This window comes from Mirounga angustirostris, unplaced genomic scaffold, assembly GCF_029215605.1.
Source record: "Mirounga angustirostris isolate CCGP_5_RB_7025 unplaced genomic scaffold, mMirAng1.0.hap1 SCAF_8, whole genome shotgun sequence".
NCBI classification, from domain to species: domain Eukaryota; kingdom Metazoa; phylum Chordata; class Mammalia; order Carnivora; family Phocidae; genus Mirounga; species Mirounga angustirostris.
The window spans coordinates 123,905,398-123,929,937 of record NW_026991716.1 but is presented as its reverse complement, the minus strand read 5'-3'; the positions used below and the strand labels follow the sequence as shown (position 1 = coordinate 123,929,937).

The 24,540-nt window shown below is 39.0% G+C and overlaps 2 protein-coding genes and 1 long non-coding RNA gene across 4 annotated transcripts in view; 2 read left to right on the top strand and 1 right to left on the bottom strand.

Annotated features, from left to right (window-relative positions):
* The first annotated feature begins 145 nt into the window (after nt 1-145).
* FUCA2 (alpha-L-fucosidase 2) lies at nt 146-20,266 on the top strand. Its single transcript, XM_045865658.3, has 7 exons — nt 146-570; nt 3,596-3,783; nt 7,733-8,072; nt 9,408-9,618; nt 9,857-10,047; nt 15,296-15,404; nt 17,094-20,266. Exons 1-7 carry the CDS (start codon nt 347-349, stop codon nt 17,232-17,234), a joined length of 1,404 nt encoding a protein of 467 aa, XP_045721614.1. The 5' UTR covers nt 146-346; the 3' UTR covers nt 17,235-20,266.
* PEX3 (peroxisomal biogenesis factor 3) overlaps nt 756-24,540 on the bottom strand; it is a 57,015-nt gene continuing 33,230 nt past the window's right edge. Inside the window, exons 12-15 of one of the 2 annotated variants that reach the window (XR_006789021.3) lie at nt 22,442-22,603; nt 21,057-21,197; nt 1,341-1,433; nt 756-1,185 (exon numbers count right to left, since the gene is read on the bottom strand). Coding sequence is in view for 1 of the 2 variants with exons in the window: in XM_045865660.2 (XP_045721616.1) it covers nt 22,520-22,603 (84 nt within the window). In the remaining variant the exon portion in view is untranslated. Of the gene's footprint in view, nt 1,186-1,340; nt 1,434-21,056; nt 21,198-22,372; nt 22,604-24,540 lie in introns of those variants that run through there. The other variant, XM_045865660.2, reaches the window with a different exon arrangement.
* The window catches only part of LOC129045534 (uncharacterized), a 31,870-nt gene continuing 30,449 nt past the window's right edge, over nt 23,120-24,540 (top strand). Inside the window, exons 1-2 of the long non-coding RNA XR_008505411.2 lie at nt 23,120-23,502; nt 24,382-24,490. This is a non-coding gene — a long non-coding RNA (uncharacterized LOC129045534). The remainder of the gene's footprint in view (nt 23,503-24,381; nt 24,491-24,540) is intronic.

Genomic DNA, 24,540 nt, shown 5'->3' with positions numbered 1-24,540 from the left:
CTTAACGACTGAGCCACCCACGCGCCCCTCCCGGGCGGTTTCTAAGGGTCGTGCTGCTCCAGCGAATACGCGCTCCCACAGGTCCCCGAACTTGACTCTTCTTCCGCACGAGGCGGACAGTCCCGGAGCTCTACGCTAAGCAGCCGCAGGGCGGGCGGGCACCACTACCGGCCTCCCTGGTTCTGCAGCGCGCCGGGGGTCCCTGGGCTGCAGCGCCCGGAACGGCAGCCGGGAGGCTCCTCCGTCCGGACGGCGCGGTCAGGTGACAGCGCCGAGCTCACTCGTCGGCAGACGCGGAAGGACGCGCGCAGGGGGGCCGCCGCGGGACGGAGAGCGGCGCGCGGACATGCGGCCGCAGGCGCCGCGGGCGCTCGGGCTGGCGCTCCCGCTGCTGCTCCTGCCGCTGCCGCCGCCCGCCCCCAGCACCGCGCCCCCCGCGCCGCGCTTCGACGCCACCTGGGAGTCCCTGGACGCCCGCCCGCTGCCGGCCTGGTTCGACCGGGCCAAGTTCGGCATCTTCATCCACTGGGGGGTGTTCTCCGTGCCCAGTTTCGGGAGCGAATGGTTCTGGTGAGCGCGCCCCCTCCGGCGGCTCCGACTCGCTTCCCCCGCCCCCCGCCCCGGGCCTGCCGCCACCGCCCAGCCCCCGGTCGCGGGGGGTTGCGGGGCCCCTGGCGGCTTCGCCTCCCGCGCGTTCAGCACTTCCGGGTGTTGAGTGCAGGAGGCACCGCGTAGGTGCTGGGTGAGCGTTGCACTGCTCTTCGCGGGACTGCCGGCGTCGGCGGGCCTTCGTGCAGCCCTGGCTTCTCAGCCTCCTGCTGGTTGCACGTGTCAAGCTGGGGTTGCCACACTGTGACCACCGAGGCACTAAGGCGGCAGAAATGATTCCAGTTGTGTGGGGGGTCGTGCGAGGAACCGCGAGGCTTCGGCCTAAACGGTTGGCCATCGCTGTTCTGCCATCGAGTATGGTTACGAGTATGTGAAACTTCTGTTCATTTGGACATGCGTTGGCTCTTTAATGTTAAAATGTTAACCACGTGTGGCTCTAGGAACTAAAAAAAGGTTCTAGAGGGGAGCCCGGGTGGCCCAGTCGATTAAGCCTCTGACGCTTGATCTCAGCGGGGGTCTTGATCTCAGGTGCTGAGTTCAAGCGCCTGTTGGGCTCTGCGCTGGGCCGGGAGCCTACTTAAAAAAAAAAAAAAAGTTCCAGAATGTTATCTTAAAAAGACTCCCTAATTATTATATGAAAAGTGCTGCACAAATACTGCTCTTGAGACTTTATTGAGATCTATGTAAAAATGTGCATGTAATCTGTTATAACTTTGAACTGTTTCACCTACCTTTCCGGATTAAATACTTCAGGTATTAAGTTCTTCAAGATAGAAATGTTACCAAATGTATATATATAATGTGCACACATATATAATGTATTCCTGTGTAAAATAAGAAAATAAAGGAATATTTAACTCTATTTTATACTATATACATAATATGCATCAAATTTAATATCTACAATATATAGTAGATACAACAGAGTATAAACTATATATATTATATTAACATTACATGGTATACATTGTACCACTTTCTACAAATACATTGACTTTCTGTAAACAGTAACCATTTTCATTAAGTTAGGCCAACTGATATAAAAGAATGTGTAAGCTATGGGGCACTATTCATACACTCTTTTGAAATCAACTTGTAAAACAAGGGACTCTTTTTTCCCATATGGTCTGTTACCAGACATATTTACTTCAGGATGTTATAAATCTTCGTTTGCAAGTTTTGTGCTGTAAGGCATTTTGAGTATATTTTTGAAATGTTTCAGATTAGCCAGGTACATAAACTAACAGATTTTCTTCCCCTAATGTTAGGATGTAATAAATTATACGTTATCATTTTGTTCAGCCAGGAATATTAGGTAAATATACATTTGGTGCTAGAAGAGGATTTGATGTTAATTGAGACTATTGCTATGCCAAAAATACCTAGTTTTGAGTTATGTTATTCTTGGCAATGGTTAACTTTTCATTTTCTACAAATAAACACAGGGTTGTTTGTTTTGACCTAGGAGAATAAAGATACTGATCATACAAAACTAACTAGAATATATTTCTGATGGTCTGGAGGTGCATTAACCCTGTAGAAGATTTGTTTTTAAAGATTCTATTTATGTATTTATTTGAGAGAGAGAGTGTGTGCATGCAAGTTGGGGGGGTACGCAGAGGGAAAGGGACTTTGTGCTGAGTGTGGAGCCCTGCACAGGGCTGAGATCATGACCTGATCAACCCTGAGATCATGACCCAAGCCAAAACCCAAAGCTGGACACCCAACCAACTGAGCCATCCAGGCATCCCAACCCTGTAGAAGATTTTTTAATTATCTATGGTCTCCCTCTGTGTCTCCTCTGAATCTCTGCTCCCTACCCCAATTTAACTCAGAACAGTCAGCAGTGGAGATGAGTATATGTGATGTCCTTAATAGCAATTCAAACCCAGATATAAATGATGGGTTCTTTATAGTAAGTGCCTCTTTTCATCTCTATTAGTATGGAATTTGAAAAGTAACTCTAGACTATAATAGAGAATGTAGGTTCAAATTAAACTGTGCTGGGAGAAAAAGAAATCCCTCATCCTTGTTCAACCTTCTGACTGTCCCAGTTTGTCTTTTGTAGTTCAGTTTGTTTGTTTGTTTGTTTATTTATTTATTTATTTTAAATATTTATTTATTTGACAGAGAGAGCACAAGCAGGGGAAGCAGCAGGCAGAGGGGAGAGGGAGAAGCAGGCTCCCCGCCGAGCAAGGAGCCTGATGTGGGGCTCGATCCCAGGACCCTGGGATCATGACGTGAGCCAAACGCAGACGCTTAACAACTGAGCCACCCAGGTGCCCCTGTAGTTCAGTTTAAAACGCAAAAATGCATCATGGATCCGTTAGGGTCTGATGCTTAACTTTCACTTCAAGGTACAGAAAACCTAAGTAAATGATGTAATAATAAGGGTTTGTTACTCAACATAAGAAATGTAGAGATAGTTTTCTCATTGATGAAATCAAAGAACTAACCTATTTCTGTCATCCTCAGCCTGTTGACTTGTCCCTTCATGGTCACATCATGGCAGCCAGGCATTGCTTCACACAACCTTGTCCAAAGGCAGGAAGGCCTTGCTCAGAAGGGATGCACAACAAGTAATCCTTAAAGGCTGAGTCAATATATTAAAATAACAGTATCATTTTAATTTTACTGTTGCCAACTACCCCATTTGTTCTTTGCTAGTGAATATAAAAGATGCATGTTGTTTTAGGCATGTGATCTTCCTTTTGAAGACTGTAAAGATACATACTACATATTGTGATTTAAAAATGAAGAATTAAGAGCAAATAGGTAGCTGAGTTGTCTAGAATGTTCAGAGGGATAGATGGAGAGCGAGGGAAGTTTCCATTAAGCTTTCTTTAAGGCAAAGTCAAACTAATGGGGAAGTGAGAAAGAATTTGGGTAATATTTGAGTAAGGGGGAATTAGTAAGGGGAGTTGGGGCAATTATTTCAAATGTTTATGTGTATGCCGTTTATGTGTTGTGTCTCTTCCTCCCTTAGGTGGTATTGGCAAGAGAAAAAGATACCGACGTATGTGGAATTTATGAAAAATAATTACCCTCCTAATTTCAAGTATGAAGATTTTGGACCACTATTTACAGCAAAGTTTTTTAATGTGAGCCACTGGACAGATATTTTTCAGGCTTCTGGTGCCAAATACATTGTCTTAACTTCCAAACATCATGAAGGTAAGTAAGTGCAACATTTGCAAACACTGACAATAGTTATGAAATGTAAAGTAGTTCTTTTGGAAGAAGAAACTAAAACACATGAAATCAGTTTTCTCTGAGGAACACCAGTTAGTGGCTACTGACATTTGCCTGTAATTTAAGGGACCACATATTCCATCCAAAAATGAAAAAAAAAGAAAAATGATCACATTTTGTTATGTGCATATTTAACAATATTTCCAAGATTTCATTTGAAGCTATTTGAAGTGAGATGTGGGTTGCAGCTCCAAGTTTATAATTAGAATTACCCTCTTTTCTTTCCTGTTTTTTTTAGGTTTTATTTATTCACCTATTTGAGGGAGAGAGAGAGAGAGAGTGAGAGCGCGTGCGCTTACAAGCTTGAGTGGGGGGAGGGCAGAGACAGAGAATCTGAAGCAGACTCTGTGCCCAGCCCTGAGATCATGACCTGAGCTGAAACCAAGGGTCTGATGCTTAACCGACTGAGCCACCCAGGCGCCCTGCCCTCTTTGCTTTCATTGCACTTCCGTAATACATTCTGGGAAGGCTCCATCACCATGGGGATTATGCTGCTGTAGTCTTGTGTCATTATCCACACACCTTGCTGCACCTTTGGCCAACTCTTAGATAGCCCAGTGGTGGATGGTTTGCTAGTAATGAAAGCGACACAGATCACCTAGAAGGACAAAGACAATGGGACTGTAATGGGGCCCACAAATGTCAGAGGTGGTGGAAGCATATCTAAAAGGAAACATGGTGGTTGTATTCGTCAAGGTTCTCCAGAGAAGCAGAACCAAGTGGAAGTATGATATATAAAGATATTTATTATAAAACACTGGGTCATGCAGTTATGGAGCTCAGAAATCCGGATCCAGGAGAGCTGCCTGTACAGTTCCAGTCTGAGGCCAATGGCCTGAGAACCAGGAGTGTGGATGATGATTTAGGTTCTTGTCCAAGTCTGAGTCCAAAGGCAGAAGGTGTGAGCTCAGACAGGCAGAGTTCTTACTCAGCCTTTTATTCTGTTTAGGTCTTTAACAGATTGGCTGAGGCACACCCACGCTGGAGAGAGCTATCTGCTTTACTCAGTCTACCTATTTAAATGTTAATCTCTTTCTCCGAATCTCATCCCTGTGGGAATGCAAGCTTGGGCAGCCACTCTGGAAAACAGTATGGAGGTTCCTCAAAAAGTTGAAAATAGAGCTACCATATGATCTACCAATTGCACTACTGGGTATTGACCCCAAAGATACAAATGTAGGGATCCGAAAGGGTACGTGCACCCTGATGTTTATAGCAGCAATGTCCACAATAGCCAAACTGTGGAAAGAGCCAAGCTGTCCATCGGCAGATGAATAGATAAAGAAGATGTGGTATATATACACAATGGAATATTATGCAGTCATCAAAAGGAATGAAATCTTGCCATTTGCAATGACGTGGATGGAACTGGAGGGTATTATGCTGAGCAAAATAAATCAATCAGAGAAAGACATGTATCATATGATGTCACTGATATGAGGAATTCTTAATCTCAGGAAACAAACTGAGGGTTGCTGGGGTGGTGGGGGGTGGGAGGGATGGGGTGGCTGGGTGATAGACATTGGGGAGGGTATGTGCTATGGTGAGTGCTGTGAATTGTGCAAGACTGTTGAATCACAAATCTGTACCTCTGAAACAAATAATACATTATATGTTTAAAAAAAAAAAGAAGATAGCAGGAGGGGAAGAATGAAGGGGGGGGGAATGGGAGTGGGAGACGAACCATGAGAGACTATGGACTCTGAAAAACAAACTGAGGGTTCTAGAGGGGAGGGGAGTAGGGGGATGGGTTAGCCAGGTGATGGGTATTAAAGAGGGCACGTTCTGCATGGAGCACTGGGTGTTATACGCAAACAATGAATCATGGAATACTACATCAAAAACTAATGTTGTAAAGCATGGTGATTAACATAACATAATAATAATAAAAAAAATGTTAATCTCATGCAGAAATACCCCTATGGACACACTCAGAATAATATTTAATCAAATACCTGAGCACCCTGTGGCCCAGTGAAGTTGACATAAAATTATCCATCACAGGGGTCCTACATTAATAGGATAGTTTCCACCCATTACTGTTCTAGTATCCAGAAGATCAAGGAAGCATCAACAAATTGTTTACTATCCCAACCACATGATAATTCATTTGACAGTTTCCTTTGCATGACCATCTTTGCCTGGTATAAAGAATTTTGCCTCAGTGCCTTCTCCAGAGGTGGGGAGGGGAATAGGAGGGAAGAATCAAAACCAAAAATCTGTAATTATCTTAGAATACTTTTCCCTTTGGCTACATTCTAGTGGCTTAATGACTTTCTCCTATAGATGTTTCTCCTACTGAGGTAGATATTTAGAAAGTGTATTTGCTTGAACATGTTGATTTCCTGATGTCTAGGAACTCTTTAAGCTGTATGGCACAAAGTATTACATAGTGAGCTTATTTAAAAGCAAAACAAAATAACGTTTAATCATACAGTGAGGAGAGATAATGAAGCCCACATTTGTAAACTTTATAGGACTCATGTTTTCATTGCTTTATGGAAAAAAGCCCCCTGAGCTTGGTAGGCAGGAAGATCTCTCTGTGAGCTTTTATGGTGGTGATGAAGACCCACATGGTTTTTGTACTGTCTGGCAATAGAGCCCGTCAACTTGAAACATTTTTTAAAAAATATTTTTTCTTATTTTTAAGTAATCTCTACAACTGAACATGGGGCCCAAACCCACAACCTTGAGATCAAGAGTTGCACGCTCTATTGACTAGACTTCCTACTTGAAACATTTTGAATAGGACTTTAAATATTGACACGGCTTTGAAGCTTACCACAAATGCCTTTGGAACAAGAGTGAGCTGTTTTAAATGCTTCTTGAAAATGAATCTGAAGACTGTGTCCCATCTTAGACTTGTCCTAATTCACAAGAGTAAATACAGAGTGCCTTATGTATGTCTATTCTCAAAGATTTGTTTAGATTTCAGTGAGATAGTAACAATGTACTTACGTTCCTAGGCACTAACTAAAATTTTTGAGGCTTTTATATTATTTCAGTTTATATAGCATTTCTATTATTTTTATATAGAACAATCTAAATGCAAATTCCTTTTAAAATATGAATTATTTCAAAGTGCTTATTTAATGGCAGACAGATTATTTTTCTTACCCATTTAATTGGTAGATAATTTCAGATAGTTTAAAGAGCAACATCTAAGTTTATGACTTTAGAGAAGGATGAGATTACAAATGGTGGGAATATTTTAAAGTACAGAACTACTGGGGAAGAATACCTTTTCCCCTTCTGGTGATAAAGGATGAACGATGAAGCTAAAGATGTACTATTAGATATGGATCGCCAGTGTTCTAAGACTCACACTACATAAAATCATCCCCAACCAGGGAACATACTTTAATCTTTGGTTTAGGAGACAAGTAAGAATCTTGCAGGAGTGCATTTCAGGATCTTCATTATAAGTAGTAGCAGTCAGTGTTTAGTATGGTAGATGTGGGGAAGATGTCCCCATCTTAGCTGTGATCTGTGTTGATTGTTGATTTTGTGTTAGACCCTCTGCTAACAGTTGGGCTGAGGATACAGCAGGGAATCCTGCAGGCATGATGCTATCCCTCAAGGAGCTTCTATTCTAAGAGGAAAAATATAGGAGATCGATCAGACTACACAGACCTTAAGGGGGTACCCAGAAAGTTACTAAAAAAAACCCCCTTGGTTCCACCTTGTTGAAATTCTCATTTGTTCCTTGTATAAAAGTAGAATATGTGCTATGAGAAAACATGCCATAAAACCGTTGTTGTAGAAGTTTTTATATGTCACATGTACTATCTCGTTTGTTTTGGCATTTATAGAGGTGGAAATTTGCTAAAACAAATTCATATTCTTACAAAGACTCAATATAATTGTGCAGGCTTTACCTTGTGGGGCTCAAAGTATTCATGGAACTGGAATGCTGTAGATGAGGGGCCGAAGAGGGACCTCGTCAAGGAACTTGAGGTAGCCATTAGGAATGGGACTGACCTGCGATTTGGACTGTACCATTCCCTTTTTGAATGGTTTCATCCACTCTTCCTTGAGGATAAGTCCAAGTCATTCCAACAGCAACAGTTTCCAGTTTCTAAGACACTGCCGGAACTCTATGAGTTAGTGAACAAGTATCAGCCGGAGATCCTGTGGTCGGATGGTGATGGACATGCCCCTGATTACTACTGGAACAGCACAGACTTCTTAGCCTGGCTGTATAACGAAAGGTGTGTATGCTATTAGATTGCTGTCATGACCCTAAATGTTCCTCATACATGTATACTGTTTGCTTTGTGAAATATTCCCTTTTAGGCTCATCTGTGGTGTGGGGTAGGAGGAAATCATTGTAAGTAATGCCCATTAAATATATCAGTTTTTCCTCAGAGTAATCAATAAGCAAGAGTTACAAATCAGGAGTCAAATACAACTCAATAGTCTGATTTTGAAATCACTAAAATCATTAAAAATTTGGAATCACTAAAAAAAGATAAAATCAGAATCAAGAACTTTGAAGACATTAATTTTGTGGGTCCCCCTTTTCATCTCCTATTCTGAGACAATTCCTCACTGTTTGTGATTATGTGCTTTTCAATTCCTCTGGTTCCTTCTTTTTATCTTCTGACCCTTTGATAATCTTTGCTGCTTGGTCACTGTCACCCTTGTCTGCCTCCTCCTCTCCTTCATCAGCATTCTCACCATTTCCTGTTCTTTACATGTAGCTTTCTAGCATGTTCCAGACTGCCCCATTAGAACAGGGAGTTCTGGCTGAGCTCCTCTATTAGGCTTAAATCATGTGGACCAAATTTATATTTGTAACTAGAAAATACTCGATATTGTGTTCTGAAGTCAGAGAGTGTTCTACGTGTGTTCCCTGGACACACTTGGGGTGTGCATAAGAATATTCTGGAGAGCTCTTGGCTACTTAAAGCAGCAGTTTCTCCAGGTACTTCTTCCAAGACGAAAGACTGGGAACCATCCACTTCAGTTTGTAAAGCAAACTGTCTCTTCTAAGTGGGGAGGTGCAGGAGCTTCACACCTGCTCCGATGATAATGTTGTGGGGTCTGTTTCATGCCACTGTAAATTCCATGATGGCAACAGTCCACTTGCCAGAGATTTTTCAACATCAGGCACAACTGTAAGAGGATGGCTAGAATATATGTATGAGATTATTCAGTCATAGGTGAGAAGAATGTTTTGAGTGTAAATTCAATTCTGGCTATCATAACATGTGGGAGAAGGAGCCTCAAATAATAGTATGATAGTCTTGTAAGTGCTCTATGTCCTGGTTGCTGGGCTAGGTGTTTTACATAAATTATTTCTGTTCTAATAACAGATGAGGAAATTGATTCTTCAGGAGTTAGGTCACTTACTCCGGGTAGGGAGCTTAGAAAGCGACAGCCAGGACTGCAACCAACCCAGGTCTATTTGACTTCAAAACCATGGGCTTTGCATTATGTTATGCTATGATGATTTTTCAGGAGTGGATTTCAGTTAGACTTCTTTTCAGTGACATTTCCTTTTATGTAAAATATTTTATGTTTTATTTAAAAAATTGTTTCAGCCCAGTTCGGGACACAGTTGTGACCAATGACCGGTGGGGCTATGGTACCATCTGTAAGCATGGTGGCTATTATACCTGCAGTGATCGGTACAACCCAGGACATCTTTTGCCTCATAAATGGGAGAATTGCATGACAATAGACAAGTTTTCCTGGGGCTACAGGAGAGATGCTGGAATTAATGACTATCTTACAATCGAAGAACTAGTGAAGGTACAGTAAAATGTCTGGTGACTATTAAGGTAATATTCTTAATTGTGTGGGTGTGTGAGAATTATTTTTTTATAGTTTGTATAGCTCAATGGCCTGTATTTTATTATTATTCTATTTTCTGTGTTCTTCTGGATGGTGATTACATGCAGGTGTAAGCACACAAATAATAACATATTGTTAACACATTCACAATGGAATTGTCTCATCTACCTAAGATTATTTATTCTTAACTTTTTAGCAACTTGTAGAAACAGTTTCATGTGGAGGAAATCTTTTGATGAATATTGGGCCCACACATGATGGCACCATTTCTGCAATTTTTGAGGAGCGATTGAGGCAAATGGGGACCTGGCTAAAAGTCAATGGAGAAGCCATTTACGAAACCCACCCTTGGAGATCCCAGAGTGATGATGTTACCCCAAATGTGTGGTAAGTTCTTCTTGTTACCAAGTACTATTTGATGGAGGAAGGCATCTAAAATTTCTCAGCGGTATAAAGAGAAAAGTAGGATAAAAAAGGAAATTGGATGCATGCCTATTTAGACAAAGCACTCTCCAAACTTTAGAAGAAGTCAGCATGTTTTTGAACACTTACTGTTTATCAAATCGAGCTTAAATCATCTGTAGAAACTTCCTAATAGTGGGCAAATTTTAGTGAAAAATCGCTCTACTGGCCATTCAGAAAAATGAAAGATGTTGAGGGGTTAATCCAAAAGGAATACTTCTGTTTAGTCATTTAATTGTAATTTTTGCAGCTGCTCCATCTTATGAAATTAGCAAGAAAGAGGTGTCAAAGGGCAGAAAAAAATACTGAAAATCAGCCCAAATAACAGCATTATTTTAATTGAGAAAAAACTTATAATTTGTTCATGTTATTCTAATAAATCTAAACCTACAGTTTCTTTAAAATTATTTTAACTTGCTAATTTTTCTTTTAACTAGAATCTTCTTTAAAAGCCTTGCTTCAGGCTTATGTCTGAACTTCCGTGTGCCAATGAGTATCTGAACTACACTTTGCAAATTTGATGGTTTCTGATGTGGGGTCTTAAAATATATAAGTAAGAGTAGTATCAGTGAAGCTCTAAAAATTCACCTTTTGTTGTCACCAGGTGAATATAGCCTGATCAAGTATAAGCCAAAGATTAGACTAAATGTTCTTCTTTGATCCTATTTGACTTATGACTTAAAACTAATTGTCAGCTCACTGAAGAAAATAAAGTAAAACAATGTAGACAGAAGCAACTAATTGTAGAATTTTAGAATGTCTGGAAGAAGCCATAGTGAGAACTCAGTACCAATCCTTCATTTTACAGAGACTAGTTTAAATCTGGTTTTGGAATTTGTGTCTGGGCATATATTTGACTACAAGGGGGTCTGATCACGATTTCACAAGTATTAACCATTATTCCATTAACTTTTATTTCAATAAATAAAAATAAAAGCCAAAATATTTAACAAGGCCTGTGAAGCTCCTTGTCTGGCTCCTACAACTTCATCAACCCCACGTGGCCCGCCCTCCCCGCCCCCCAGTAGAAGCTCTTTCCTATACCATGCATGCTGCCCCACCTTGCTACAGTCATTTGTAGACTCCCTTACAGTTCTTCAAGATTTCAGCCCTGGCTCACTGTCACTGTCCCCAGATCTACTCTTAACATCAGTTCTTACTGATTTGAATTATCTATATTCACATTTCTTTTAATTTGCTGGCCCCTCAGTTTCTGGACTCTCTGTTCTAGGGTTCTTGTCCACTGTACCTTTGCTACCCCCTTTTTGGGTCATGCCTTATTAGGTCCTGCATTACCAATAATTGCATCTCTTCCATGATCTCAGTTTGAAGCATTCTCCTGTGTCCTACCACCTTTTATATTTCAGCTCACTCCACACAACACTTGGGCTTCTGGAGGGATCTATAATCCACTAAGGATACCATCTGTGACTCTGTCACTTTTTCTCTGTCCCTCAGCCCTCTTCCTTATTCCGGTCAGATTCTGTGGCTCATCACTCCATTGCATACTCTTTTTCTCTCTGTTGTACTCACTTGACTTTGATTAAAACCTCAACTTTGGTTAAATTTAGCTGTACTTATTCCATGCCTGCCCATGGGTAGCTACATGTGACTGAAATACACAGATATAGACACACACACACTCACACATATTTCCTGTGTGAAGCTGCAAAAAAAATTAGCCACTCAAGGATATTATTCTAGAAGTTCTCTCCTTTTGCTCCTCATCTTCAATTTCCCCTATTAGATTCTTTCCTATCAGCACACAAATGTATTATTTCTTACATCTTAAAAAAAACCTCTTTTAACCCTTAGATTTCCAGGCACCTCTCCATTTCTCTCCTTTTATAGTAAAACATGTTAAATCTTTCTCTCTCCCTCCCTCTCTCTCTCCCTCCCTCCTTTTCTTTTTCTTTCTCTTTCTCTTTCTTTTCTTTCTGTCTTTTTCCTTCCTTCTCTTGTTAATTCCAATTTCTTTCTCCAGTTTTCTCTTGCACCCACTCTGGTCAGGTTTCCAACCCCAGACTTCATAAAATCATTGTTACCAAGGCCCTTTAACCTGTCCTTTGCCAATCCAGGGTCATTTCATGGTCCCTATTTTCTGAGTTTATGGCAGCATCTGAGTCTGTTGATTGCCCTTTCTTCTCCTCCTCCTCCCCCTCCCCCCTCCTCCCCCTCCTCCTCCTCCTCCTCCTCTTCTTTCTTCTTCCTTTTTAAGGATTTTATTTATTTGAGAGAGAGAGAGAGAGAGAGAGTACAAGCAGGGGGAATAGCAGAGGGAGAGGCTCAGATCATGACCTGAGCAGAAGGCAGACAACTGACTGAGCCACCCAGGCACCCCGATTGCCATCTCTTCTTGTTGGCTGCTCCTTCTTAAGTGTCTTTTGCTGGTTGCACCTCCAGTTCCCAGGCACTAAACTTTGAAGTGCCCTGAGGCTTAGTCCTTGGACTTCCATTCTTCCTATTTATTTTTATTCCCCAGGTGATCACATCCATTTTCACAGATTTAAATGCCATACTGATGACCTCTACAGTGCTGACCTCTTTTCTTGAACTCCAGACTCATATATTCAACTTTCTAGTCAACCACTCCTCGTGGAAGTATAAGCACCTTAAACCTGGTATTGTCCAAAACTGAGGTCCTAATTTTTAAATTTTGCTCTAAACCAGCTCCATAGAGTCTTCCCAATTTCAGTTAATGGCAGCTTCATCCTTTTAGGTGGTCGTGAGCCCCAAAATCTTGGAGTCCTTAACTCTCCTTTTACATTTCACAGCCAGTCCATCAACAAATATCATCGTCTTTGTCTTTGAGGTATATCTAGAATCCGACCACTTCTCATCCTCTCTTGTGGCAACTCTCATCATTTTACTCCCTGTTATCTCTCCCCTGGATTATTTCAGTAGCTTCTCGAGTGATCTGTTTCCATCCTTGCCCACTTAATCTTTCTGCTATAAAACCTTTTTAAATAATAAAGCCAGGTTATGTCACTTCTATGCTCAAATTCCTCCAATGGTTTCCAGTCTTAGAGAATGAGCCAGGTCTAATAGAGGATTACAAGGTCCTATAAAAACTGGTTCCTTGAGGTGCCTGGGTGGCTCAGTTGGTTAAACGTCTGCCTTTGGCTCATGTCATGATTTCAGGGTCTTGGAATTGAGCCCCACGTTGGGCTCCCTGCTCAGTGGGGAGTCTGCTTCTCCCTCTCCCTCTGCCCTTCCTCTGCTCATGCTCTCTCTCTCTCAAATAAAATCTTAAAGCAAAAAACAAAAAACAAAACCCAAAAACCTGACTCCTTGCTGTCTGATCTTGTCTGCCACCCTGCTATCCCTCATTCTCATTCTGCCCTCTTTGCTGCCTTGTCAACCAGCCAAGCATACTCTTGCATGGGGACTTCTGTGCTTGCTGTCCTCTCTTCCTCCAGATACTCACATGGCTCTCCCTCACATTCTTCAGGTCTCCTCAATGCCACCTCCTCAAAGAGGTCTTGCTTGAGTTTTAGATTTAAAATAACACCTACACTTCTCGTTTCCAACCTAGCATGCTCTGTCCTCATGTGGCTTCAGTTTTCCCCATAGCACTTAATCACCACCTGCTCATTCTAATTTTTCCCACTACCATGTGAGTTCCATGAAGACAGGGACTATGTTCAATACCATGTCTCCAGCTCTAAAACAGTGATTAGCATTTTAAGATTTCAATAAATAGTTGTTGAAAAATTAAGTAAAAGAATGAGTGAGTACTGTTTCCTTTGTCTAGAGCTTAACACTTCTTACATTTTCTCCTTTTTTCTCATTCATCCTTTAAGTCTTAGATTAAATGTTGTTTTCTTGGAGAGACTTCTTGCTGATGGTCTCATTTAAAGAGATCCCTCTGTTAAAATCTTTCAATTTCCTTTTCTTTCATTGTGCTTGTTAAAACCCACACTTTGACATTATTTGTGTGATTACTGAACGTCTGTCTTCCTCACTCTAGTCTAAGTTCCCTAAGAACAAGAACTAAGTGTGTTTTTGTTTTCTACTGTATTCCTAACACAAGCCTCAGTACTTGGCCCAGCATTGACACATACATATCTGCTGAGGAGGGAATATGAAGATTTGAACCAGCAGGTGGAAAGCCATTTACTCTCACATCTTACCTTCTTTGCTTATATTCCCCTGCCTACTTCCAGCTCCATGAGAACTGTCTGATGAAGAGTAATATTAGAAAAGTGTCTGTTCCTTTTAGTAAAGGGAAGTGGGGGGAGGGAGGTACTAGGATATTATGATTTATAACAAGTATATATTTGGTCTTGTCTCCATTTCTGGCACAGAGCTCCTAAAGCTCTTGGAATTTCCTAAGTAATGAGAACTATAAAGATGTCTCTTGTTTTGTTACTGAGGTGACTTTTCCACTTCACCAAAGGGTGAGGCTGGTTGCCTGGAGATCCAACCTTGTGATTACAGGGTTGGAACTTTCAGTCCTAGATTGAGGAGAGAGGCTGGAGGTTGAATCAGCCACCAATGGCCATTGATTTAATCAGTCATACCCCTGTAATGAAGCCTCCATAAAAACCCAAAAGGACGGGGTTTGGAGAGGTTCAGGATTGTTGGGAGAGTGTGTGCCTGGAGAGTTCACGGAAGCTCCAAGCCCTTTCCCCATACCTTCTCTCTGGCTGTTTCTGAGTTTTATCCTGTTGTAACAGACTGGTAATCTAGTAAGTAAAATGTTTCTGTGAGTTCTGTGAGCTGCTGTAGAAAATTAATCAAAACCAAGGAGGACGTCGTTGTAACCTCCTTTCTATAGCTTGTGGGTTAGAAGACCAGGTGATAACTGGGACTTGTGATTGGTGTCTGAAGTTGAGAGTGGTGTAGGCAAGCAGTCTTGTAGGACCAAATCCTTGCCTGTGGAAATCTGACACTATCCCCAGGTAGATAGTGTCAGAATTGAGTTGAATTGTAGGAGACCCAGCTGGTGTCTGAGAATTGCTTGGTGCGATAGGGAACCTCCCCTCCAGGCCCCAACACACACACTGGAATTGGGAACCCCTTTTGAGTCCTTTTTACTCTACCATGGAGTTATTTTTCCTTCCCTCTATTCATGAAGACATTGGTAAATATTTACTACATGGAAGTATCTCTGTAAAATAATTCCAAACCTGACCTATAGTATTACTATACTTTTTCCCCCTTTAACCAGGTACACATCCAAACGTAAACAAAAATTGGTCTATGCCATATTTCTTGAATGGCCCACATCAAGACGTCTGTTGCTTAGCCAACCCATAGCTACTCTGGGAGTAACAAAGGTAAGGGGATTTTATCTTTATTAATTATCTTTATTTATGTTCCTTTTATATCTTATAAGAGTACAGCAGAGCATTCTTATGAAACCTTTCATAAACTGAAATGGTATAAAGCAAAGATGCAATTACCATTAATTTATGTGGAAGTTTTTTTTTTGAATAGTCCCAGACCCCAAAAGCAACCTCTCTTAGGCTCTTCTAATACCTTAGAGCATATCTTGCTAATGGATGCACAAAATGAATTGTGATAAAGCACAGATGCTCACAGACACAGCTCAAAGCTCTGGCAGCTTGATGCTGAGATGCTGAGCGTGGGAAGGAACTTGTTGCCACTCTGGCTGCTGCTTGGGGTGTGCACTGCCTCTCTGCAAAACAAACACTGAATGCTACTTTCACTTTTTGCTTTTTTTTGTAAAAGTGAAAATCCTCTTTAGATTTCTTTCAGTTACGAAAACAGGTACTAACTACTGTAGGTCTTTCATAAAAGTGAAGTGGCATAACACAAACTTTCAGAAAGTGAGGGATACCTGTAATTTTAAAAACGAACTTCATCAATGGCAACGTTTGGCCAAAGCTTTGAAAGTTTTCTTTCATTTCCCAGAAAACTAAACTTATAAAACAGCTATGTTGTCTCCATGCATATCAATGTAAAATAGATATTCTTTCTGACAGTTATTTTAGGTTGTTCAAGTTCTGCAAGCATCCAAAACGAATTCTGGAATTCATAAATACATACACATACAGACATACATAAAATGGATTCAGAGTCTCTCCCATCCCAGAACAAATCTGAATAAAAGTAAGATGTGTGGCCATACTATTTTAAGGTCATTAAAAAAATCTGGAGAAAGTTAATCTAATAGTTGTAACCAACACATCTGGCATTGAGTTCATTTTGATATATTTTATAGCTTATTTTTAAGAAACTGACAATTTCCTTGGATGTAAATTGTCCATATGCTTCTCCTTGCATCATTTTCCATATTTCATTTCTAACACTGTGGTTGATCGGGCAGAGAGAAAGATGGAGTTCAAATTTGATGTTTAATTACAGCTTAGGGGCCTGGGTATGACATCATCTTTTTATTTTATCTGTATTCTGTTTGGCTTCCATTAATACTGTTAGGTTCATGGGTTTTGTTTTTGTGTTGCTCTACATGGTAGGCAAAGTTTTCTTGTTCAAAATAACCACAGTTATGTAGGAAATTACTTCTATCTAGATCCACTTAGTATAAGATTAAGGATATAAAACAATTACAGTAATAATTGATCAGACTTATGTATTGTTAATTAGTTACTGGAAAATCCGGGAGGAAGTGTTGCTAGATAAAGGAGAGGGGCCTTTTTCCAAACATTCTGTGCACAACTATGCAGGTCTTATGTTGGGCAGATTGGTTCCAGAGTCCTTTTCCCCAATCCTCTCTTCAGTGTTTTCCCTACTCTGATACTGTTCAACCTTTACAATTCTTTTCCAACTCTTGCACACTTTTATATGAGAGGAATACATAAGCAAGACACATGTATGCACTCATTTGGATCAAGGGTTAAAACAATGTGTGAACCACTAAATAAAACCAAAAGATGAGTCTCCTGTCTGTAGTGTTTTAAAGAAATACCAGCCACTCTTTTCCAATAAAGTGGGTGAGTCAAAGAGATACATTTGGAGATATTTGTGTGTGTTTTTAATTTCAGATTAAACTGCTGGGACATGGACAGCCACTAAACTGGACTTCTTTGAAGCCAAATGGCTTACTGGTAGAACTGCCACATCTAACCTTTCATCAGATGCCCTGTAAATGGGGCTGGGCTCTAGAATTAACTAATGTGATCTGATTTGCAGCAGAGAGGTTCATGCTGCAGGTACATTGAAGACTAGAAAATATCACGTTTCTGTAATTGTAGCACATAGAGAAAGCAATTGTAAAACTGGTCAAGGAAAGTCAAGTAATTATTTAGGCAATTCAGCCCTTTCCCCACTTACTCCTTAATATTTTTCCTAAATCACCCATGTAACTGTTTTAACTCTCCAGTATACTTTGCCATCAGAGTCTTTTCATATCGAATTTATTTCCATGTGTGATTAAAAGGTGGAAATTTTTGTTTTACAGTAGCTAGGAATTGGTGGTGGTAAGGACTGACTGAATTGTGTCTCCTGAATTGTGTCTCAAATTCATATGTTGAAGCCCTAACCCCCACTGTGCCTGTATTTGAAGACAGAGCCTTTGAAGAGGTAACTAAGGTTAAATAAAGTCATAAAAGTGAGAACCTAATCCAGTATGACTGGTGTCCTTGTAAGAAAAGAGACACTGTGGATGCAGCACACAGAGGAAAGGTCATGTGAGGACACAGGGAGGAAGCACCATCTGCAAGCCAAGGAGAGGGGCCTTAAGACAAACCCAAACTGCCAAGCATTGGGCTCTCAGCCTTTGGAATTGTGAGAAAATAAATTACTGTGGTTTAAGCCACACGGTCTCTGGTATTTTGTTATGGCAGCCCTAGCAGACTAATATAGATGATAGGTGTATAATAAATTTGGCCTAATACATATTTCCAATGCACACAGTAATTGTCTTTTTATAAAAAAAAAATTATTTTTTTCCCTCTTGGTAATAAAACTGATACATGTTTACTGTAGGTATTTTAAAACATACAAAAATGCTCAAAGCATTTTGGAAATGCTAAAGCCACTGTTTAGATCACCACTATTAATATTTTAGTACATATTCTTTCAGGGTTTTTGAGGTGGGGTGGAGGGGGTATGGGATTGGAGGTATAGGCCAATTTTTGTAGGTGAGCTAATTTGGGCTCCAACTTAAATTAATAAATATGGGCGCCTGGGTGGCTCAGTTGGTTAAGCGGCTGCCTTTGGCTCAGGTCATGATCCTGGAGTCCCGGGATCAAGTCCCACATCAGGCTCCCTGCTCGGCGGGGAGTCTGCTTCTCCCTCTGACCCTCCCCCCTCTCATGTACTCTCTCTCATTCTCGCTCTCTCAAATAAATAAATAAATCTTTTAAAAAAAAATTAATAAATATGTTTCCTGTATTTGCCTTCAAGCAAATTGAATTTGAAAACCTAGCTGAAAATTATGAATTCTACTCAAATCTTCCCTAAGAATGAAGCAAAATAATGAAGTAAAAATAATACTGATTTGATGTAAATTTAAATAAACACTGATTAGAGAACTTGCTCTCCTCATCAAAAGATGTTTAATTGGCCAGATATTTATTTGAAGTACTGCAGGTTCCATTTTATTACATTAATCAAATGCAGACATGTCACTGTTTCCAAAAAATGCTTCAAATAGAGAATGAAATCAAAGTACATATTTATTTCCTAAAATCATGCTAACATTGAAAACTTTTAAAAAAATTACTCATTGTTGAAGTTCCTAAAATCACCAGTTTTTGAAACCATGCCAGGGTATTTACATACATAAATATGTTAATAGTTCTAAATCCCAATTAATATTTTATTAGAGATCCAACTTGGATTGATTTATATGATCCCAAACACTATACTAAGCAAAAACAAAAATAGGAAGTTTATTTAGTAGCTATGAGGGAGCTAAATGACAAAATACAGTTCAGCATTTAACCCAACTATATAAAAAAATACCTGTGATATGAAGGCAAGAATTATAGTAAGGATAATTAAAAATCAGACCTCTCATTACCTAAGCCAATAGTTTTTATCCTCCTCAAATAATCTTTTTCCCAGAGTTCTTAAATAGGTACAAAATGGCCTGATTTGAATTTCAGTACCTTCTGATTTTCCTTTAATGACTAGAGAAATATTGAAGGCAAAGCCAACTAGATTATTAGACTGAATAATGTAGACATTGATATTTTAAATATGGATACCACTTTAATAAGATTCTATCTCATTTTCTTATGAGTGTCATATTCAAGCAACACAATTACTCTAAAAGATCAGGCTATTCAACTAAATATGAATCAAGACAACAGAAGATAAGACAGACATTTTGCCTTCTGTTCATTTCAGTTTTATAAGTGAAAGACCTGGTTAGATAAAATCTTCCTACCTTCCAAGCAAATAAAATAAATGGTCTTATCAAATTTTTATATATACATAGTAACAAACACATTTATACAAGTTTGAAGGAGAAAAAGTAGAAGCAGTTTTAAGTAATCTCCATTCCGCCAATTTACTGGGTTAACTGATGCTCTCCATCTCCTTGGAAAAGCATACAGATGATTGGTTCCTAGGGCAAGCTACATGCTTTCAGTTAATAGACTTCTTTCTGTCTGGAACACCCTTTACTTTGATTTCTACTTGTTGCAACATATGTCTACCAAGCTGAGTTGAGTTTGTGACTATAGTGGGTTGAATAGTATTTCCCAACAATTCATGTTCACCTGGAAGCCAAGAACGTGATCTTACTTGGAAATGGTGTCTTTGCAAATGTAAATAAAGTAAGTGTTGAGATAAGATCATACTGTACGTAGGCGGGTCCTAAATGAGAGCATCCTTGTAAGAGAGAAAGAACAGACACACAGAGAAGGCCATGTGAAGACTGAGACAGAGACTGGAGTTTGCTGCTATAAGACAAGGGACACTTGGGCCACCAGAAGCTGGGAGAGCCAAGAAAGGACTGAATGGTCTTCCCTAAGGAAGCAAGGTGGGAGCAAAAGGGAGCATGGTCCTGCTGACACCTTGATTTTGGACTTCCAAGTACCAGAATGGTGAGAGGATAAATTTCTGTTGTATTAGGTCACTCAATTAGTTATAATTTATTACAGTGGCTCTAGGAAATTAAAACAGTTATCAAACAAACTAATTATGCCAGTTGAACTTTTTATCGTGATTATACAAACTGTCATAACATGAGTTTGAAGAGTTGTAGTCTCTGCAAAAACCAAGCTGAACTTTGGAAAGACTAGATAAAAGTGTGTTGTTTTTTTTAGGGGAGCTTGGCTGGCTGTCAAAGGAACATGCGACTCTTGATCTTGGGGTTGTGAGTTTGAGCCCCACGTTGGGTAGAGATTACTTAAAAATAAAATCTTAAAAAAAAAGTGTGCTGCTTTTTTTTTTTTAATTTAAAGGCATTGGTAAATTAATTGTGGGTGAAACAGTTATAAAAGATTGGAGGAAAATATAGCAAAAATCTACAAAAATTCTGTATCCCTGGTTCACAACTATATAATGTAATGCAATCCATATGATTTATACAAGAAAGATAATTAGAGGACGCCTATAAGCAGACCTATACTAAAAAGATAGAAAAGACCTGGGCCCTACATTAAATAATTGACAAAGAATATTTAAAGTTAAAATATGTAAGAATAAAGTTTTTTTAAAGATTTTATTTGAGAGCAAGAGGGAGAGAGAGAGAGAGCGCAGGCGCACATGAGCAGGGAGGGGGCAGAGGGAGAAGCAGACTCTCCACTGAACAGGGAGCCTGACATAGGGCTCGATTCCAGAACCCTGGGATCATGACCTGAGGCAAAGGCAGACGCTTAACCAACTGAGCCACCCAGGTGCCCCTAAGAATAAATTTTTTGTGTGATACCCTGTTTCAAGTGACCTTTTGGATGAACGAAACAACTAAGGGTCCCAGACAGGGGGGCTCTTACTGTACTAGTTGGAAGACAAATCTGTAATGTCAATTAGCTTCAAATACACGTGGTTTTTACCTTGTCATCTCTTCAACTGCCACAACTCCACAGATGTAGAGGACTCCAGGTGAAAATTTTCAGCTGACCAGATTTTGATCCATTTATAAGGCCACACCTGTTCAGTCTCAAATATTCCTTGGATGAAATCCTGGGTTAATACTGCTGGAAGAGATGCATGCCCTATTACATACACATTCACTAATTTTCCAAAATGCAGTTTTTCCGTCACCCTATTAGAAAATAATATCACTATATTCTGACAAATTTTGATGAGAAGCATTTGCTCTCCTCACCACTTTTACATCTGATTTTTCTTTTCTTTTTTTAAACACTGTAGACATAGACTCCCTAGCGGTTGACTTTGGGCCTTGCCTTGCCTTAGAAGAGACTTCACAATTCATTTTGTACCTTCTACTACTTAGCTATATGTTATGTTGGAGGAACATAAAGCAATGTCACTGAAAATATTCTTATATTACTGAAAATGTATCTAATATACTGATGATTCATTTATTTCTGCCCTAATTACCCTTATAAATACAGAATATAGATTTAACTAGACACAATGAATTATTTCTTTTCAGAAGGAAACGCTACTTATTTTTTCTAAACAAAAAAGCTAAAAGAAAGCATCAATTATATTACCAGTTAAAATAAAACTTGAAAACTAGCATATTCTCCCAAAATAACAGCAAAAAATGCTATGGGACAAATAAAATTAATGGTATCAACTCAACAAAACCGTATTTTACTAAAATATTTTATTGCAATAAGATATTTACTGTCTCAAAATCAATACAAAGTTATTAAAATTATTTACATAAAAAGGAATGAAACTATGTAGCTAATAATAGCTGTTGAGTAAACAGCATCAGCACAATTTTAACCTCTAAATCAATACCTAATTTTCTAAGGATTGTTAACAATAGTAAAGAAAAAAATTACTGATCATGGTGGTTAAATTCACTGATTTCCATAAAATTAAAGTCCTTCATCAGGTTTATTTAAGATAAATAATTTATACCTTTGAAGAGTAACTGGAGAAAAGCCTGATTTCCTCATCTATTCTGCAGTCCAGTGAACTTTATGATTAGTTAAGTAGTACATTTTTTCTAAACTTCACACTTATTTCTCAGATTTTTTCTCAGTATTAATGTCAATGTATATTATATTTTATATAATATTGAAAAAAGTATCTACACTAGCTTTATAGTCCATTTGGAACTAGTATCCACGGTGTAACAAATATTTGCACGGTGTACACTCAGATATGCCCACAAAAACTAGTCTGTTGGTGACTTTAAAAAAATATATTAAGATGCCAAATAAATCTATTTTATTATGAAATGAAGACTTTGATTAAGAATATATTTTTATTAGGCATTTTGGTAACAAATCATTACCCTATATATAGTTGGTTTATTCAGCATATTTTTAAAAGTAAATGAATTCCATTGTAGTTTTTCTTGAAGGAAAAGATATCACTTCTCCAGTTGTTGAGGAGTACTAAAAGCTTCATACACATTAGCAGCAAAGTCTTTCACTTGCTCCATCATCAACAGATCCTAGCAAAGATGACAGTAAAACATTACAATTTGTAAGAAGTATAGATAATATGAATCCATATCTGCAATTTGAGCAATGAATTTAGCTCTAAGTTTTATGGCATTAAGGTCAAAAAGAAAATCATTTAATGAAAGGAATATTTTTTCTTATAATAAATTCTGGGAGATATTTATTGTTTCGGTTCTTATGTGAAGGCTGGTGAGTATGGTAAGTATTCAAGTGTGACTTTGAGAAGAAGACCCAAAACAGTCTTCAAATGGACTTTTATGTGTGCCAAGGACTAGATACATTATCTGTTGAATAAATGATTACAGTACTAAAGATACAAATCTAAAGGTACTTTCGTTAGAAGCTGACGTAACGTGGTTGTGAGGTAAATTACTTTTTTAGAAGAGCTAACACAGAATACATGTAGCATGTCATATATTATTGCATACACATACGTAAACCGCACATAGACACTTTAGAACAAGCGTTCTTCAGAGATTTGTAAATGTAAAAATAAGAAAAAAATTTTATTTTCATTAACCTTTAACTAAAATCTAGTATTTCTTTCAATTAGGAAATTGCCAACCAACTGTGTAGTACTAGCATGGCTATGACTTTGTCTTCACTAGAAATCAGACATTTTCATGTATGATAGTTGTGGAAGCTGCATGAACTGCTGTGATAGCTTGTTATTTAATGCATGAGCAAAAAAGCAATGCTGCTTCTTCGTAACTTTGATTTTAAAAAGCATTTTGAAAACTGTATGCAATTGGTTTTCTTTAAAACCTATGTACTTTGTAATATGCATTTATAGACATTATTCTGGGAAGGGGTCCACGGGCTTCACCAGATTGTGAAAAGATCCATGACACAGAAGCATTTGAGTGCCCCTGTGAGCATGAGAGAAACAGTAAGTGAAACTGTCCTTTGTGTTCTCTTTTAAGTATCAGAAAACCCAAGTGAGCTATAGACAAGTCTTGATCTCAATAAATTAATGATTAAATTCTCTGAAGGCAATGTGGCATTTTAACTCATAGAAATTATGGTTAAAAGAACTGGTGGGAGTCTTGTCAATCAATAGTGTAGTATATCAGTTTAATCTACATTCAGTCATACTCAAAAACTTTAACAATTGGTGTTTTTATTGGATTGAAATCTTTTGTTTTTGTTATCAATTATTCAGATTTTAATTAATGTAGTACATGTATATTATGCTTGGTTGTATTTCCCACTTATTGCCAAGATGAACAGCCTACTGATGAAGCCAGAGACTTTTACGAAAGTGGAGAAAGGTAAAGTTAAGGTTTAAATGCCAGAAGTTACAACCTTTTTTCTCTCACTGATATACATGTGAAAATTAATATTAAATTAAAAATTTAAACCAAGTTTTTAATTAAAAATTTAAGCTTAAATTGAACTTTAAGTAAAATGAGATCAGTCTTATTCACTCTTCCTTCTGCAATATGAATGTCTAACTGTCACGGGTGAGAAAGATGACACAGAAGACAGAAGAGAACAGTAAGGGAAAATAAGCATGTAAAGGACATGTAAAGGACAAACTGATGACACTATACACAGAAAGAAGTAGCAGTCTGTAGTCTCAGTGCTTTTCACGTTCCCAAGTAGAAAGTACAAGGACGATAATCTAACTTGTCTGAGACACATGGTACTGAGAATATGCCATCCTGACGCTTAGGCTTTAGAGTCTTCTCACTGTCCATTACTGCAGTAGTTTGGAATTGAGGTGTATTGCAAACAAGTTTTTACTTTTTTTTTTTTTTCTTTTAAGTTGTTCCACGCCCAGTGTGGAGCCCAACATGGGGCTTGAACCCATGACCCTGAGATCAAGACCTGAACTGAGATCATGAGTTGGAGGCCTAACTGACTGAGCCACCCAGGTACCCCGCAAACCAAGTTTTTATTTCTAATACAAGTTTTAGCCTTCTAA